The sequence below is a fragment of the Mchenga conophoros genome, linkage group LG13 (genome assembly GCF_057382185.1).
Source record: "Mchenga conophoros isolate Kocher_MC1m ecotype Shallow Benthic linkage group LG13, M_conophoros_male_GT1.1, whole genome shotgun sequence".
NCBI lineage: Eukaryota > Metazoa > Chordata > Actinopteri > Cichliformes > Cichlidae > Mchenga > Mchenga conophoros.
The window spans coordinates 7,207,101-7,223,873 of record NC_140538.1 but is presented as its reverse complement, the minus strand read 5'-3'; the positions used below and the strand labels follow the sequence as shown (position 1 = coordinate 7,223,873).

Genomic DNA, 16,773 nt, shown 5'->3' with positions numbered 1-16,773 from the left:
ACTTTTGTGCAAAACAAATGTAGAGCAAGCTGATGCAAGTCTTTAAATGAGGCAAAACATCCTTGATGGCAGAAACCACAAAGGACTGGTGTATTTTAATTAATGTATCAAATAAATATATCCAGTGAAAATGATGCCCACTGCTCACCATTTAACCATATGGAACACAATATGCTTTGAGATTTTTTACTTTGTACAATGTGTGTATATTAAACGGTAGTTACTGTAGCCCCTGTGGACGTCTAGGACACACGTGATAATGTCTGGCATGCAGAATAGGCTTCTATAACACCTTCTCATCGCAGAGTGCCAAATACCGATGTTCGTTCTAAACGGCAGCTTACAGTGGTCATAGTCGTTACCTTTGGTAGTGCGTATGTTTTAGTAAAATTAATATAAGGCTGTGTATTTTTAGTAATCTTGTTCGAAAAATGTAGTTACTCTAAACTGCGGTAAGAAAAAAAAATAGAAAAAATAATGTTAGGGTGTGAAACGGCAGTTGTAAAAGCAAAAAAACAAACAAAAAAACAAACAAAAAAACCCCCACAGATAATGAATGAAACTTATAGTTCACTAAAAGCATGTGTTGTTTGTCCTCCATCGATTAACTAACCAGATTTTCATTTACAGGAAATCCACCCACGCCAGGAAAATAATATCTTGTAAATTCTGTATCTCCTAAATATCCGCAAATGTATTATTATTATTAGTAGTAGTAGCAGTAGTATTGTGAAATTTCGCGCAATTAATATGTTGTAATATGTGTATAAGTGTTTAGGACAGTGTGTTTAGGACAGTGTATTTAATATTTTGTGTTTTGATATATTGCGACACAAAGCACTGAACATTTTGGCCTCGCACCTCATTCAGTGAAACAGATGCCCAAAACTAAACCAATAAATAAATAAACATAGGCTATATTAAAATAAAATAAAAATGATGCGGGTAGATACATTATTAAGGCAGTTTAGTGAGGGTCAAACAGTCGAAACACTAAATGTAAATAAAACCAGAAAAAGTATAAGAGGCGAAATTATTAACATGTTGCCTAATGCCCTAATCAGTAAAGTATGAAATCCTACAGTTAGAAAGGTAGGCGGAGTGGCGTCATCCAGAACAAATATACGGGCTCTGCGTTGGACATTGTCCATAAAGCAGGTCTTTATTTTTTTAATTACACACACTGACTACGGAGTCCAAAGAACGATCTATCCCCACCACACTCACTTCGAAATATTCGTCTTCTTCTTGTCACGTTTCGCTAATTGAGTGCAAAGTGCAGGGGGCCCCTCATCCCTGACGTGCACCCGAATCAACGTCGCCTGTTCAAAGTCGATTGTAGCGCAGCTTTTAATGCAAATAAGGACTTTAAATGAATGAAGTTGGAGAGGAAGCTGCAAATATCGTGGAAATCATAAAAGATCTGATAACAACATTTAAAAAATTTCTCGTTTTTTAAATTGTTTTTGTGGAGTTATACTTTTTTGTTACATTGTTTCTGTATTTTTAGATACGTATGCAGAATCTGACGTTATCAACAATTACCCAGGCGATGAAATCCCTGTTAAAAAAGCTGTTTCACACATTTTTTTCTAATTCTCTTTAACATAAAAACATCTCTTCTCTACTTTCATCTAAATAGAGGAAAGAAAGATTAGTCTAATTAAAAACTCAATTAAATGCGCGTTTTATTGTACTTTGTCTAAAATTGTCAAACACGAGTGATTATTGTTTAGTGACATCCAGCTGTCCCGCGTAAATTAGCGTGTGTGTACTCTATGCAAGTAGAGCACTGGAGAGTTGGAAAAGTCCCTGTTGCTCATTTTCATTCAGTGTTTAATTTATTACAGGTTAATGAAACGGAAATAACATCAGCATCAGGATTACTCATCAGCTATATATACAGCATAGGCCTATCTTTGTGTGTGTGTGTGTGTGTGTGTGTGTGTGTGTGTGTGTGTGTGTGTGTGTGTGTGTGTAGGAGTGATTGTGTGTGAGAGAGAAAAGAGGCAGAATTTTATTAGGCCCATAACTCTTAAGACTCCAGAGGAAGCTGGAAGCATAAAAGTTGAAGGCCAAATCTCTGCATACTGCAGCCAAATCTGAAACAGCTCGGCTGAGAGCTGAGAAATAAATATTGGTGAGATATCACAACTTCACATTTCCTGCGATGGGATAACAGTGAGACACCACGGGAACTTGTGATTAAGATGCTGAGCTGGAACCCAAATGGTTTTTTCTTTTTCCTTTCTTTCTTTCAAGCCACTTTCATGTACTAAAGGTTTATATCAAAAAGAAGGAAAAAAACATAATTTAGACCTATAATGGAGGCTAAATGTACACATATGCGATTTGTTCAGTTGTTTAGTTTAACACCTAGGCATATACATATTCTCAGTCCTACTGGTGGGTTTAAAGTCCACATCATACAGTAAAACTGCGACATCTAATGGCAAGAGTTGGAATTACAATTTAAAGTTAGCCTGCAGCTTTGTCGGCCTTCAGGGTACAGATGTTGACAACAAACTGGGGAACTACAAGAAAAAGGCTTGACTGGCACTGAGTTGAATGTTTTCATCTGTAGTGTTGTTATGGAAGAAAGTAATGTCTTATTACACAGCTGAAATAACTGTTCAGTTTTATGCTTTTGGAAACATGGCATGATGCAAGAATTTCAATAGAAAATACTCTCCCGTGCTTTAGTATTATTATTATTTAGCTTAGATGGTTCTCCTAATTTGACAAAGACGAGAGAAAAGGCTATTAAAGCTGTAGCTGTTACTTAAAAATTGAGACAAAGCACCATATACAACTCCAGTTTTTTTCTGATGTTCTTGGTTACACTACTAAATTGACCTCCAAGTTACAGCAGTGAAGATGCCCCAAGGGGCCCATGTATATGTCATCCTCTCATAAGCAGCCAGCTGAGCCACTGTTTTAGCCCATTCATCCTATTTCTCCAGCGAGTAGTATCCGTAAAAGCCCAAACAATCCATCTTCTTTCAAAGAAGAAATCAAAGTCCAAAAGAAAAAAAAGAGCGAGCTTTGTAGAAATCTGAAACCTCTTTTTGAAGACTCCAAACATAATCTTTCATCTCCTTATATTATGATTATTACCTCTCAAAATAATTTACACATATGCATATATTTGTATTGTACTATATGTTGATGATACCCACATAAAGGCAACCTGCAGATATTTGTGCTGATCCTATAAGTCCTCTGGTTTTTCCGCTGAGTTATCAGTTAGTTAACAGAGCAGACTTCTAAAGCGAGAATGGTTCCTTTGATTCACATTTATTTATTTATTTATTCACCTATTCATTCATTTGTTTTGCAGTAGCATCAAATTCATTAATAGATATGTATGTTTTTCTCTGACAAATCAAATTATATGTTAACCTTTAAATGCACAAGTGGGTCAGAAAAAATCCCGCAGCCTTACCATATAGTTGTATATGTCAGAAAGAAAGCTGCTGTACATCTGAGCGCAATTTATCACAACAAAATGGTGGATGAAAATACCAGAAAGGAGAAAAAACACAATTAATCACATTCTACAACAAGACCAAAGGAGGTGTAGATACTATGGACCAGATGGCTGGAAGCTACACCTGCATGTATGGAAATGGTCTGGAAGGAAAGCCAGTGTTAAGTGAAAAGCAATAGATGCTACTTTGAAACACTAGCAGCGCAGAAAACTATCAAGAAAGTGTTCACATCCATGACTTCATGAAAGTACACCAGCATATCCTATACAAGCCATATACATGTTAAACTTGTGTTTTTAATGTAATTTTCAATTATTGTGGACCAATCTGCCTTTCTTGTTTTCATTAGTCCTGTTTTTTTAATTTTTTTAAAGATTGTTTAATAACGTTAGATAAAAAAATAAATTTCACAAAATGAAACGAAAAAGACTACACCGCACAGGACTCTGGGAAATGGGTCAGCCCAGTCACGTCACATACGTTCCGTTACGTCTCAACACCGCGCCAAACTCTCTTTCTGGTTGGCAGTTGAAATGTCAGTTTAGGTAGCATTAGCAGACAAGATGTTCTTGTTTCTGCGTGAACTTTACTGAATGGTCAGTGAACAGAAACACCCAGACATCGAGTAAATGTAAGTTTCCTCTGCGAATACGTATTAATTTGAAAAGACCACGTAAAGATGAATATTATTATCACAGCGTGCCTGCTGCTGATGTCGGCACCAGTATGTTGTTATTATAGAAGCTAGCTTAGTACATCAGTTTACGTACTTTCTTGATCAGAGTTCTGTATATGCCCCAAAAAGTAGTGGTCATGCTAAAGCTTAGTTTTCTAAGGCTCTTCTTTCTTCTGAGTATTTAGGTTACCGTGGCTGATTTGCAGCAGTGTAAAATGAGCAGCTAATACTAGCCATAACTACCTTACGTTAGCAGGAATACAGCAAGTTATATCATTGTTTGCTGCTGCTGTCAATAGGAAATATCTTCTTTAAATAGCTAGGAAATACCAGTTATAAATCTTGGCAGCATCATTAGCGGTTATGTCTTGTGACCGCCCAGGGACTTGACTCCCAACTCTTAAAGCTAGGTCAGCTAGCAAGCTAGGTACTCAGCGGAAATACAGCACAGTTGGGGCTTTATTCATGTTGCTGTGCATGTTTGGAAACTACAAACTGTTTCCAGTTTCAGAAATATTTGTAGCTGGAATGACAGCGGTGACATTAGCCGCGGCTAGACTCATCTCATTATAGGGTCTGGCCATTTTAAAGTGAAGAGGATGGAACTTGAATCAACTGCTATGCATTGCATTTAACCAGTGAGATTCTGAAAATTTAAATAAGAAAGTGAAAAGTGATATATTTAGCCACCTTGTTGCATGTATAAGGAGCCATAGGGAGAGATTATGTTCGTAGATCCATTGCAACAAGAGTTGCCATTGTCTGTGATTTTGTAGGCAGCTTCCTAAATACTGTTATGATGTAAGTGCATAAATGTCTAGGTCAGGCTCAAACGTGGAGTTTAACATCAAAAGTTGTGTAACTGTTGCAGCAAAGACCGTGTGCTTTGTTTACCTGTAACGTGTTGTTTGTGTGTTTCTTAGTGAACCAAAGAAATCAAAGCAGAGACTTGTGTAGTTTCAAAAACATGGGGGCCCTAATATCTCGATGGAAGGTAAGTGACTGACAGAAAACATGTTTGAATACAAGAAAATGAAACAGAGAAAAATTCAAAATGAAAACTGGATTTTGAATAAAAACATGATGAGAAATTTTCTTGGTTATGATAAATCACAGAGTGACTGGCATTTAAAAAGTTGATTGTATTGGATTGAATCCAAGTGATTATTTTGAAATGAACCACATGCACTGAATTTCCAGTCAAATGTCTAACCCCAATCCACAAAAAACCCCAAAAAACACTTAAAAAGCTTGTCAACTTTGTCCAAAATATGGTTTAAAAGATTTTTTTTAGCTCACTAGTCATACTCCTTACATTCAAAATAACTTAACTGACTCATTACTTAACACACACACACACACACACACACACACACATATATATATATATATATATATATATATATATATATATATATATTTTTTTTTTTTTTTTTTTTTTAATTTATTTATTTATTTTAATATTTGCCAAACTCGTTATTTTTACTTCACAAGCCTTGAATAATTAAATAAAATGCTAACTCTGGATGCTGATTCTCAGTAAAGTTTTGCCTTGTGTGACTCTACTGTGAGACAGTTTGATAACTATGAACAGATTGAGCTTAGCACCCAAGCTAGGTGAATTCATACACTATATTTAGACATACTAACCAAGTCAAAGGGAAAGAAAGAGGAGCAGACAGGCAGCATGAGAGACTTGGCAACAATGAAGGTATTGATTGTTTTTCTCACTCAGAAAATCAAAATCCCATTTGCTTTAAGTTTCCTTTGACTAAAATATTTAGTTAATCAGAAGGGTATACTATGAAGGAAGTTTAGCAAAGCCGGGATTTTTTTGCTGGCTTCTCAAAACCTAAAACCACAGTCAAAGGTAAGGGATATCACAATGGGACTTATCAACTTTTTTAAGTGGGCTTTCTGGGTTCTGCTTTACATATAAACCATATTACCCAAGCAGAAAATCTACATTGCTCTTAAAACATGTTGTTCTAGTCATAACCTGGCTCCAGTCAGGTTATGTGTTAAGCATAAGTTGCTACAGTGATTTAGCAAAACAAGAGACACTATTGTGAGACAGAAAACTCAAAGCTCAAAATAGCATGATAAAACCATTAATCTCGCTTTTTTTGCAGACCCCTCTGTAGATGAACTCTTGATAAATCAAAATTGAGTCTTTATTGGCAAATCAGTTGATTACGCTAATGGTGATTTTCTGACTTTTATCTGCAATCCAGGCAAAGCTAACAACAGTTGAACAGCTGGAGAACCTGGACAAGGTACTGACTGTGTATATTTTTTACCTGATTTTATGGATTTGCACAATGTTTCAATTCCATTTTAGGTTTACTAAAAATAGGATGTAGTATGCCACCTGGAAACACCAACATACAACAAATACAACTACAAACCTGAGTACATTCCATAGTAGTTCTTTTAGTGTATACATAACCTTTACCATGTTTCTCTTGTAGGAGATTAAAGAGCTGGAAGAGTTTAAAACTAAAAACCAGCGTCTGCAAAAGGTAATGTCAGCAAAACATTAAAGATCTATAGTTGTATTCTTGAGCTGTCCTTTCTTTTTCTCGTTGATATATTTGTATGTATCTGTCTGCAGCTATGGGTTGGCCGTTTACTACTTTACTCATCTGCCCTTTACCTGTTGATCTCCCTGATCGTCTACTGTCTTTACCTCCCCGAGCATTGGTTGCAGAGAATAGCCATGGCCCTGCCTTTCTTCATATACCCTGTGCTGTGAGTGCCATTGTTGCTTTTCACAATAATTCACAGCGTTGTCTTTGTTTTTATCTGGTACAGATAACTTTCAATGTGTCAAAGTAAAAAATACACTTCATATTAGGTCTTATTATTTTCCATAAGTTGTGAGGAGAGAAAAGGGTTTCTGAATGTGACGAAGATGATGAAGACAATATTCTTCTCTCTGCATTTCTTTCTGGCTCTTCAACAGGGTGTGGTTCATCAGAAAGTTATTGATTTTTCTCTTCTCCAAACGCACTGAGAGAAACAGTAAGTGATCTATCAGTCTTCCTTTGCTTGTCTGTCCATTAAACTCAAAAGCACATATATTATTTTCAGGCTTCTATTAAGCTAGAAGTTGTCTCGCATAAGATACAATTCGGTTGGATCAAATCTGTCTACCTACTGCTCGCGCTGTGCCTCCTTCTATAATTAATTAGGTCATACTCATAGTTGAGCACAAGGAGGCTCAGGCAAAGTGGCCTGCTGAGCAGTGGCCTATTGAAAAATGGCTTGAGGAGTAATGGTTGTTGACTATATGATTTGAAGCATTTCATTTTGATTGTCCTTGCTTACAAATGTGTTTTCTTACAACCTAACTTTGCGACTCGAGTCACACTCTTATTGTTGACAGTACATACTGCTTATGCTACAAAGACAAAGTAGCATAATTTGTTCCTGAGATATGTTAAGATACTAGCAGAATCACAAATTGAGCATATAATAATTTAAACTGTGTTTTATTTCCACAGCATGGGTCGATGGAAAAAGGAGCTTATTGGAAATGATGCCAGTTGACTAAAGTTATTCATTCTTCTTTTTAGGTGAAAAACTCGAAGATTTAAAGGCTGCCAAAAAAAAGATTGTAAGTATTCAGTCTTTCACTGTAAAGGCCATTACACACTGAATGCACTGCAAAATAACAGTTTGAAATTACAAACTTTTCACATTTGAACTTGTAGTGTAACACATATGAATGCATTGCGCTTTTGCTGGAAATTCGTCCTCAAAATATGCACTGTGAAAAAAATACAGTTAGTATTAAGTGACGATGAGCTGGTCCTGATGCTTCTAAAGAAGAAAAGGAATAAACAGATTTTGGGTTCAACTCTCAATTCTCATAAGAAGGCAGCAGCAGAGGGAATTTCATTTTTTAATCCAGGAGTTGAAGCTGTATCACAGTCGCTTTCGCGGCCTGTTTTTGTTGATGGCAGAGTTAGGACTGAAGAGGCAGAGAGATAATTTGAGAGAGCCGATGGACCTGAAGCAGCTTTTAGCCGCGTGTCTTAGATAAATTAGTTATTTTATAATTTGTATATTCATTACAGGTTTGTATTTTGAGCTACAGTCTGCTTATTGCCAAATACAGTGGTCTGATTGGTCAGATCTCGTTATTTGGATCTGAAAAATTGTGTGTTACACGTCCAGTTTTATTATTTTATTTAACTGTGATTGAAAAATTGTAAGTTTTCCCCCAGTTTTGTCTGTTTGTTTTTTTTTTAGTTATTTTTTATTTCTCTTCAGGATTGCAGTGGTATGTCAGATTAAAATTTCCACTCAATCTCCGAACCCTCTGTGGTATCAGAGCTGGGTCTGTTCTTTTATTTTGTATGTTATTTAGTTTCACGCCTTGAGAAGCAGAAAGCATCTTCAAGAAGAAAATCATTCTGGCCTTTTTTTTTTTTTTTTTTTTTTACCCCTAAGGCTTAATATGTGTATCTGCTAAAATCTCAGATGAATTTGAATCTCAGTGACTTCAGCCTCAAGCTCAAGTTTTCTGAAAATCTTGTGAATGCAATAACTCGAGAACAAAGCAACATAGTGTTTTGAAATTGATACCATAAGTGTATTTACTAGGAGGGTGAGGGGTATCACTGGCCCCATCAGTATTTTTTTTATTCCTCGAGTTACTTCAACATTTCTTATCCTGTTGAGCCTGGATGTTATAGCTTAGATTTCCCTTTTTTTTGTCTTTCCAGCTTGAGGAGGTGATGGAGACAGAAACGTACAAAAATGCCAAGCTCATCCTGGAACGTTTTGATCCTGAGGCTAAGAAGAAAGCTGTGAGAGCTTTTCACTTGATGTTTATTTTATCTGTTTATTTTTGTATTGTATTTTTATTTTGTTTCACATTGCTCCGCTTTGTTTTGCTGCAGGAACTTGAGTCAACTCCAGTGCGTTCTCCGATGACTCCCAGGCCAGGACAAGGTACCCCATAATTCTGTACAGTGTTACTTAGATTTACTTGGAAAGTTTCTGATCAGAAGAGTGGCGCTCTTCAAAAGAGAGAGAGAGATTTCTGTGATGGCATAAACAAATCCTATGTTTGGAAAGGACCAAATGCTTCAATTAATTTCTTCCCCCTGGGCAGAGATTCGGCAGAGAGGGGTGGTAATGAGACCGATGCCAATGGGCACCCCGCATGCAATGGTCATGACTCCTCCACCGGGAGCACGTCCCTTGCTGGGACCAGCAGGCACACCTGTGGGTAAGCAGACAAAATGAGACACTTTAAGTATAATAAACGATCCTAATATTTCTTAAATCTCATGCCGTGCCCATTTGTGATGCATGTAAAAAGAATATTCAGCATCAAAATCTATATGAAGGTTTAGGTCAAAGGCACAGAACTAAGTCAAAGGCAGCTGTAGTAAACAGCAATACCAGCTGCCTTTGACTTAGTTCTCTTAGATGCCAGTTTGTGTCCATCTCTTGTGTCGCTCTTCCAACAGAACGTGTTCCTCTCTCAGCTCCAGGAGGTCCACCAGACAGATCTGCTCTGTCTGCTTCGGTCCTACAGGGCGCAGTACCGAGGACTCCCTCCTCCCCAATGCTAGGTAATGTCTTTAAGAGCATCTTAGCTTGAAATCAGGCATCTATGCATGGCAAACAAGAACTTCTGCAGTGCCTGATTTCTCCTAACTTTTCAAGGTAGTAATTTGGACATCACCACTCTTAGTGTTTATACCGTTTATATTGTTTTGAGGCTGGCAAAAAGCCCACAATCTGTTTTTTTTTTGTTTTTAACCCAATCTGTTTTTTTAAACTTACAAAACAGTGTATTTGTAATGTGAGTCTGTATTAATTTCCATGTGTGGACTTATTTACAGGTATGCACCCTCCAGGTCCTCCGTTAGCTAGACCCATCTTGCCCAAAGACAGGGGAGCTCTGGACAGAGTCATTGAGTATCTGGTAGGGGATGGACCACAGAACAGGTGACGATCCTTTTTTGAATTTACAGCCCTTTGTAGAATTGTCTTATTTCAAACTGATGGATTAGGCTCTACAGGAAGTGTTGGGCAGTCAATGTCAGCCCAACACTGCCATGTATTGAACTGTACTATAATATAGAATCAAAATAAATGCATTCACTCATGGTAAAGGCAACATTACATTATTCTTTGAGCTCTGCAGCTTGTACCTGAATGATCTGCATGGAAATGAACACCATAGCAAAAAATTACACAAGGGTGAAAAGCTAGGCTGCTCATTTTATCTATTATTTGTATGGTAAATGTGTTTTTAAAAAATGTAGTTACAACAGAAACTATAAAACATAAATAAAACCAGGTGGTGCATGCCAGGTTAGCTGCTTCTCCAGATAGAGTGCTGTGGGAAGTTATCCCGCCTGAAATAGTTTATAATGAACTCACACCTGTTTGCTCTTCAGCTGCACTTATAGTATTCACTATGTTTGTCTGTTGGAGTTATACCATTTGGAGAAAAAACATCATGGGAAATCATGAACTGAAAAAGATGAGGCAGGTTTTTGAGGTGTATTTTTTTTCATTGAATAGCTCCTGGAATGCAGCGATCATTATTCTCTTTGCCTCTATATTTTTCTCTGTCCTGTCTTGTTTCTTATAGATACGCGCTGATCTGCCAGCAGTGTTTTTCTCATAATGGCATGGCTCTGAAAGAAGAGTTTGAATATCTAGGTAAGCTCAGAAATGCACTACTGCATTTTTGAAGATGTTTTTTAGGTAAGACAGAAGTGATTGGAAGATTAGCAACGTAAACAATAAAACTGTCTTGACTTCTCAACAGCTCACTGAAAGCTCAGATTCCTGGATAAAGTGTTTCCATGATAAATAGGTTTTCATGGTTCTGAAACCATCTTTATATGTACAACACGTAAATGGTACAGTCCACAAATTGATGAAAATCTGGACATTCACGGATATGTGTACAGAATTTAAGCAATCTAATCGCCAATTCTTTTTTGTGTGTGTTTTCCTTTCTCTCTCCTCCTCCCTGCAGCATTTCGTTGCGCGTATTGCTACTTTATGAATCCAGCCAGGAAGACTCGTCCTCAGGCCCCCCGACTTCCAGAGTTCAACTTTGAAAAGAGGCTGCGGGCTGAGTCACGTTCACCTGGGCCATCACCACGTTCTGGGACAGATACAGAGGAGAGCGCGCCACCTTCTGGAGGTACCGGAACACTCATCACACAAATGACACAGTTGTGTCGCTCTCACCTAACATGCTAAACTCTAACCAAGCAAAAACTAAATGTTATGACCAGTGCCAAGACTGTTCTAGTTCACTTATCAGAACAGAAATCATTGTTTGTTTGTTTTTAATGAATACCTAAGTTTAAAAAAAAAAAAGAAAATTTAGTCTGAATGTAACCATAGGTTGGTTTGTATTTAAATCTAAGAGAATGGGCACACAGTTATGAGGTTCCATTTATGCCAAAAGTGTGTTTAGCTGTGAATGTTGTTGAACTGTAGTTGGTGACAACATGATTTTGACAACCACACATTTGTGTTATAGTTTGGATTTGTTGCATTTTCTTTGAAAATTGACACTGAATTGTAATTTGTGATCCTGATCTCAAATTTCAATGAGTTTTTTTTTCTAGAGCATTGAGCAAAGTCAGTGTCAGATTTTTAACCATTTAAAGTTTTAATACAAGGCCACAGTCCAACTGAACAAGACTTAATCGAACTTTTTTTTAACAAAAGTATAGATAGGAGATGTTCCACCTTTTCTGGTGGGGCAATGAATGACATGACAGAGAGAACACACACTCCTAACTACACAGTGTCAATAATTTTGGTACAAATGGCACCCCGTATGCAGTCTTACACTTAGACTCTCCTGTACATCTTGGCTATTTCTTCCATGTCCTAACACCTGTTTTAAATGCTTCGCTGCAATGTGCCGGTTGACCTTCTTCATTTTTTTTATCTTTGATTTTTTTCAACCTTAATCCTTTTTAAAGCTTTTTAGTGAGCAACAAGTCAGATGAGGCAGCACACGGGCACACTTCGATTGTCACCACTTTTTATTTAAGGGGAATACACCGTGATTGTAAAATCAAGAAATATAATTCCAATGAGCAAGATGGAATGAGTTTCCTGTAACCGCTTTCTTGCTCAGTGCTCATGAAACTGCACAGTCGAACTAATTGAACAGAATTTCTAGGCTACATGTTTTGCAGTTTCTGTTCATGAGGTAGTTGGGCAAGAAACTTCTCTGCACCAAGTAGAAGCAGAAGCAGTTCAGCATGTATTTCAGTCAACAGTTGATCAAAAGCTGCATTTGTGCAAGTTTCACAGTACATTTCCTGTGATCGGTGGGTTTAATGGTATGATTTTGCTTCTAGCAAAAGCTCCAGCTCCGTGGAATTTGGTCCACAGTTTCAAGATCCAACAGAGACCAGAGACTCGACCTCTGCGGAGTCCAGGTTTCCCTGCCCCTTCTCTCCCTGCGCTGTGCGAACTGGCATAATTTGAACTGATTTGATTATCGCCAGATGGGTCCATCTTTCTTTGCTGTAGAATTCATAACACTGTAGAATGCAGCCAATCCCAAACTGCTACCAGTAATCAGACTAAAGCAATGATGGGTGTTAGCTGGTGATGGATGTCACCAGACCTGGGCCCGATAAGAGTCATAAATGGATTTTATCCTGCCTTAAAGAAATTTTAAAGCCAGACTGCAAAACAAAATAAATAGATAAATAAAAAATATAATGTGACATTTTTATGCTTCTGCTGATCCACTGATCCTGTATTTCTTGAGCTGAAATTATCCTTCTTGAGTTGAAATTATCCTTATAGATTATACATTTAAACAACATGACTTTGATCTGACTTATTTGACCCAGGTTTGGTATTCATTGAGTGTGTAAAATATTTAGACCTTCTTCTTAACTAAGTAATTTTTGCTTTGGAGTCCATGTAGAAACGTGAAAATGATCGAAAAAAAAAAACCCATGCCATTGTTCCTGATTTAATTCCCATTCAGCTCGAATAACATTAATATACATTTTTGGGGCAATTTTAAATTGCTCAAATATCCAAGGACTGGTAGGTGCTTTCAGTCACCCCATTGGAAAATGTGACCTAAATTTATTTACTCTGCACTTATGTCAGGAGATGTGTTGTATCATGTAATCATTGCCAATCTCCACATGAACTATAAATCCTCCACAAACAGGAATCAAATCTTCCTTTTGCCACAGTCTAGTTCTACAATACATTTCTGTGTAATTGACAGAATTTACACCATCAGATTTCTTTCTTCTTCTTTTTTTCTAGAACTCAAGTGGATTTGCCCATCACTAAATGAATCATTATACATCACAGCGTTTTTCATTTTCATCCCTAAAATGTAATAACATGTACTTGAGATGTAGATTCGTATACCATAGCCTCTGATGTTGATCTTCCTGGCCCTTTAATTTATGGAAGAGGAGAGGTTTCTGGGTGTGTTAGTAAAGCTCCTTACATTGCTTGCTACTTCCAAAATCTGTTTGTAGAACTCTTGTAAACTCTTGTAAGCTTACAGAATGTTAACCTTAACAACAGGAATGCTGCTAATTTCCTTTACCACTTGATCCAAGAAACCAATCATTCGTTGTACTGCAAACTCTTCACGTTACCCCAAAGCTTGCTCTTTCTCACGCCTCCCTTCTGTTATCTTTTTGCTTCGTGGTTATATACCTTTCTTCCTTGCATGTTTTCTCCTCAGATGAGAAGGAGATGGGAGATTGTGAAGGAATCACTAAAGAAGTAGACAGCGAGTGCCCATTAGAGGAGCAGGATCAGCTGCAGCAGAAGGAGGAAGAGAAAGAAGAAGAAGAAATTGTTCAGGAAGAGGTGGCCGAGGATAAACCAGAGCAGAGTCGCAGCAGCCCCTGTGAGACAGGAGCTCAGCCATTGTAGTTTCTAAGAGGCCAGAAAAGGTCCACAAGGATGTGATTGTTCTGTCCAGGCAGAAGGTGATGGTAATAGCCAGGATAGTTATTGATATTTAAAAGCAGCATTGATGGACAAGGATTACCATCATCATTATTTATATTTATTAGTGAAATTGTCCAACAGTATTGCCAAAAATGATGCCAACATATCTTGGTCATGAGTTTGATCCGATGACTGGGAAGGAGTCAGATTGAGGGTTGTAGTTTGAATTTTAAGGCTATTTCTCTGTTGTGTAGTTGGTTGATTGGTGATATTGCTCTGTAGGTGCACTGACTAACTTAAAGTAACGATTTACACTCTAAGGTCCTTTTAGGGTTAATGTAGTTGGATGCTGTATGGTTTTGATAAGAAAAAGTGTTTTAGATAGAACTGCTGGTTCACACATTGTTTTTCCTCAGATGAAATGACGTTAAAAAGAGGATTACTGCTGATTAAAATGACTTCCTGAAGTGGGTGAGAATGTCAGATAGTTGTAGCGAAAGGTCAACACAAACACTCCTTATCCAGTGTGGGAAACACTGGATTTTCCTACACTATCCAAACACTGACATGCATAACACATGAAGTCCATCTCAGGATAAACCTGTTGTGAATCAGAACAGCTTCTGTTGTGTTTACAGTATGTGCATACAAGTATGCTGTTAGGTTTCAGGCTGCTGCTGCTGTGGCTTTTTCATCTTCCATTTTAAGTCCCTGATCCTATATTTCAGGCTGACAATAAAAAAACATTTATCTCTTTGGATACCGTCTGTTATAGTGATGTTTAGCCAATGCTGATGCATGTATGCTTTTATTCCCATACATTGTAATGCTTTTTGTTTCTCTTTTGTTTTCATTATATTACTGGATCTTTGTCCCAGACTGCCAATAATGAGATATGAGCAGTTAGTTGCATTTAAATCTATTGGAAGCAAAAGTACTGAAACTGAATGCTGAATGAGGGGAGTAAACCAGAGTGTGGCTAATATTGCATCAAGGAAAGGAAGGATGCTTATTACAGAAACAATTAGCTGTAGTATGTTCACTGAAAGTGGGGGGAAAAAGACTCATTCTCACTTTTTTTTTTTTTTTTTTTTTTTTTAAAGAGGCTGAGAGAATGAATTTAAATAATGTTTAACTTCAACTGTTACGCTAAAGAATCTGTGCTCTACCAATTGGTATGGTATTCACCACTTTTCTGATGCTGATGGAAACGGGTAACATGACTCTCATTACTCTTATTTCCTTTATAATCTGCGTGTGTGTGTGTGTGTGTGTGTGTGTGTGTGTGTTCTCTTATTTTGTGGCTGGATTGAAACAAACTGGCCATCAAATCTGGAAAATTAGATTAACCAGAGGAAACATGTTGACTCTATTTTTCCTTGCCATCTTTGTGCAGAATACATTTAAACTAAGCTCTTACTTTTAATCAATGTCTGCAAGATATTGCCTGTCAAAAACTGTTATTAGCTTAGTTATAACATTAATATTTATTAGCTGATAACAATGAAAAAATTGCTGAATAAACTTCTGTATAGCAAGCAGAAGAAACAAACGACTTTGAGCTTAAGCTGCCAGTTTATCTGTATGTTTTCATTGCCAATGGTTTTACTCAGTTAGGATTATAATTTGCCAAATCCATTGCTTTGCTTCGTCTCTACTTCACGTCGTCATTTGCACTGAGTTATATTTTTATTTTATTTATTTGGCTATACAGTGTTTTTATTAGTAAATCAGACATTTTTTTTTTTTAAATGTACTCACTTAACCTTTTATTGCCATTGTGTTCACAGCTATTTAAGTGTATTCCTTGATTCTGTTTCGGTAAACATTAGATCATAAAATATTGAAAGAGTTTATGTCTCGGTGTTTACGTTCATTCTAAATGTTCACAGTAGGTACCTGGTGCCATTATTCTAAGTCCTAGCTGTATAGCTTAAGGGATGGGAATTAATTCTTCTTTTGGCTTGTTGTGTTATTAGGTGGAACCAGGAGAAATGGTGAGTGTCTATGCAAATGTAAATGTCCTGCATCACCTGTGTTGCACAGGTTGGGTCCCAGAGACACACCCTGATGACGTGGGGAAAATAGTTTTGCCAAAAGTTGGCTGGTAGGATTGGGACAGCCCAAAGAATCCAGAGGCAAGAATATTTTTGGCTAAACCTTGGTCAAATGTTAAGGAGAGAACACTTTGTGAATTTCAAGTCTCCTGTCATGACACGTAGAGTATCACTTGAATTTAAAAAAAATTTTTAATCCCGTTATTTCCCTTCATCTGATTGTTTTACAAAGTTGGGGGAAAAACTGGTAGCTGTAGCATCTTACTGACTTGTGGTTAGCTTAATGCTTCCAATATCAACAAACCGTTTTTGGTATTTTTACATGCTGGTGAAATATGTGTATAACTTCAAAATATGAGGCTGCCTGTTAAATATTTAAAGAATGTCCCAGATCCTCAACATGGTGTCTCGCATCCTGATGTGTAATACTTGTTTCTTTTCCGTTTGTAGTTTTGTTTTTGCCTTCCTAAATTTATCAAATGGATTTCTACCCATGCTTTTTGTCATTAAATTTGCACTTGGAACGCCCAATAAAGAGTTTTTCAACAACAAAGGACTGCCGTGGTTGTGTTTTGTTAATTGTTTTGATCCTAAATATTAT

General features: G+C 37.2%; 1 protein-coding gene across 4 annotated transcripts; it reads left to right on the top strand.

Moving 5' to 3' along the window:
* The first annotated feature begins 3,963 nt into the window (after positions 1 to 3,963).
* Positions 3,964 to 16,725, top strand: lnpk (lunapark, ER junction formation factor). Of its 4 annotated transcripts, none has more exons than XM_085296203.1 (16): positions 3,964 to 4,122; positions 5,091 to 5,161; positions 6,402 to 6,443; positions 6,639 to 6,689; positions 6,782 to 6,918; positions 7,133 to 7,191; positions 7,746 to 7,786; positions 8,901 to 8,984; positions 9,078 to 9,129; positions 9,293 to 9,409; positions 9,672 to 9,758; positions 10,032 to 10,137; positions 10,790 to 10,860; positions 11,183 to 11,353; positions 12,534 to 12,614; positions 13,904 to 16,725. In XM_085296203.1, the coding sequence occupies exons 2-16, from the start codon at positions 5,135 to 5,137 to the stop codon at positions 14,095 to 14,097; spliced, it is 1,320 nt and encodes a 439-aa protein (XP_085152329.1). In that variant the 5' UTR covers positions 3,964 to 4,122; positions 5,091 to 5,134; the 3' UTR covers positions 14,098 to 16,725. The 4 variants fall into 4 exon arrangements, with proteins under 4 accessions (XP_085152329.1, XP_085152328.1, XP_085152331.1 ...); XM_085296202.1 differs by having other exon boundaries at positions 9,654 to 9,758; XM_085296205.1 differs by lacking the exon at positions 12,534 to 12,614.
* Positions 16,726 to 16,773: the final 48 nt, after the last annotated feature.

Excerpts from the sequence above, each read along its gene's own strand:
- lnpk (XM_085296202.1), top strand. The coding sequence starts at position 5,135 with ATGGGGGCCCTAATATCTCGATGGAAG. Across the intron at positions 5,162-6,401 it reads CCCTAATATCTCGATGGAAG|GCAAAGCTAACAACAGTTGA; the intron begins GTAAGTGACTGA and ends TCTGCAATCCAG. Across the intron at positions 10,138-10,789 it reads GGGGATGGACCACAGAACAG|ATACGCGCTGATCTGCCAGC; the intron begins GTGACGATCCTT and ends TGTTTCTTATAG.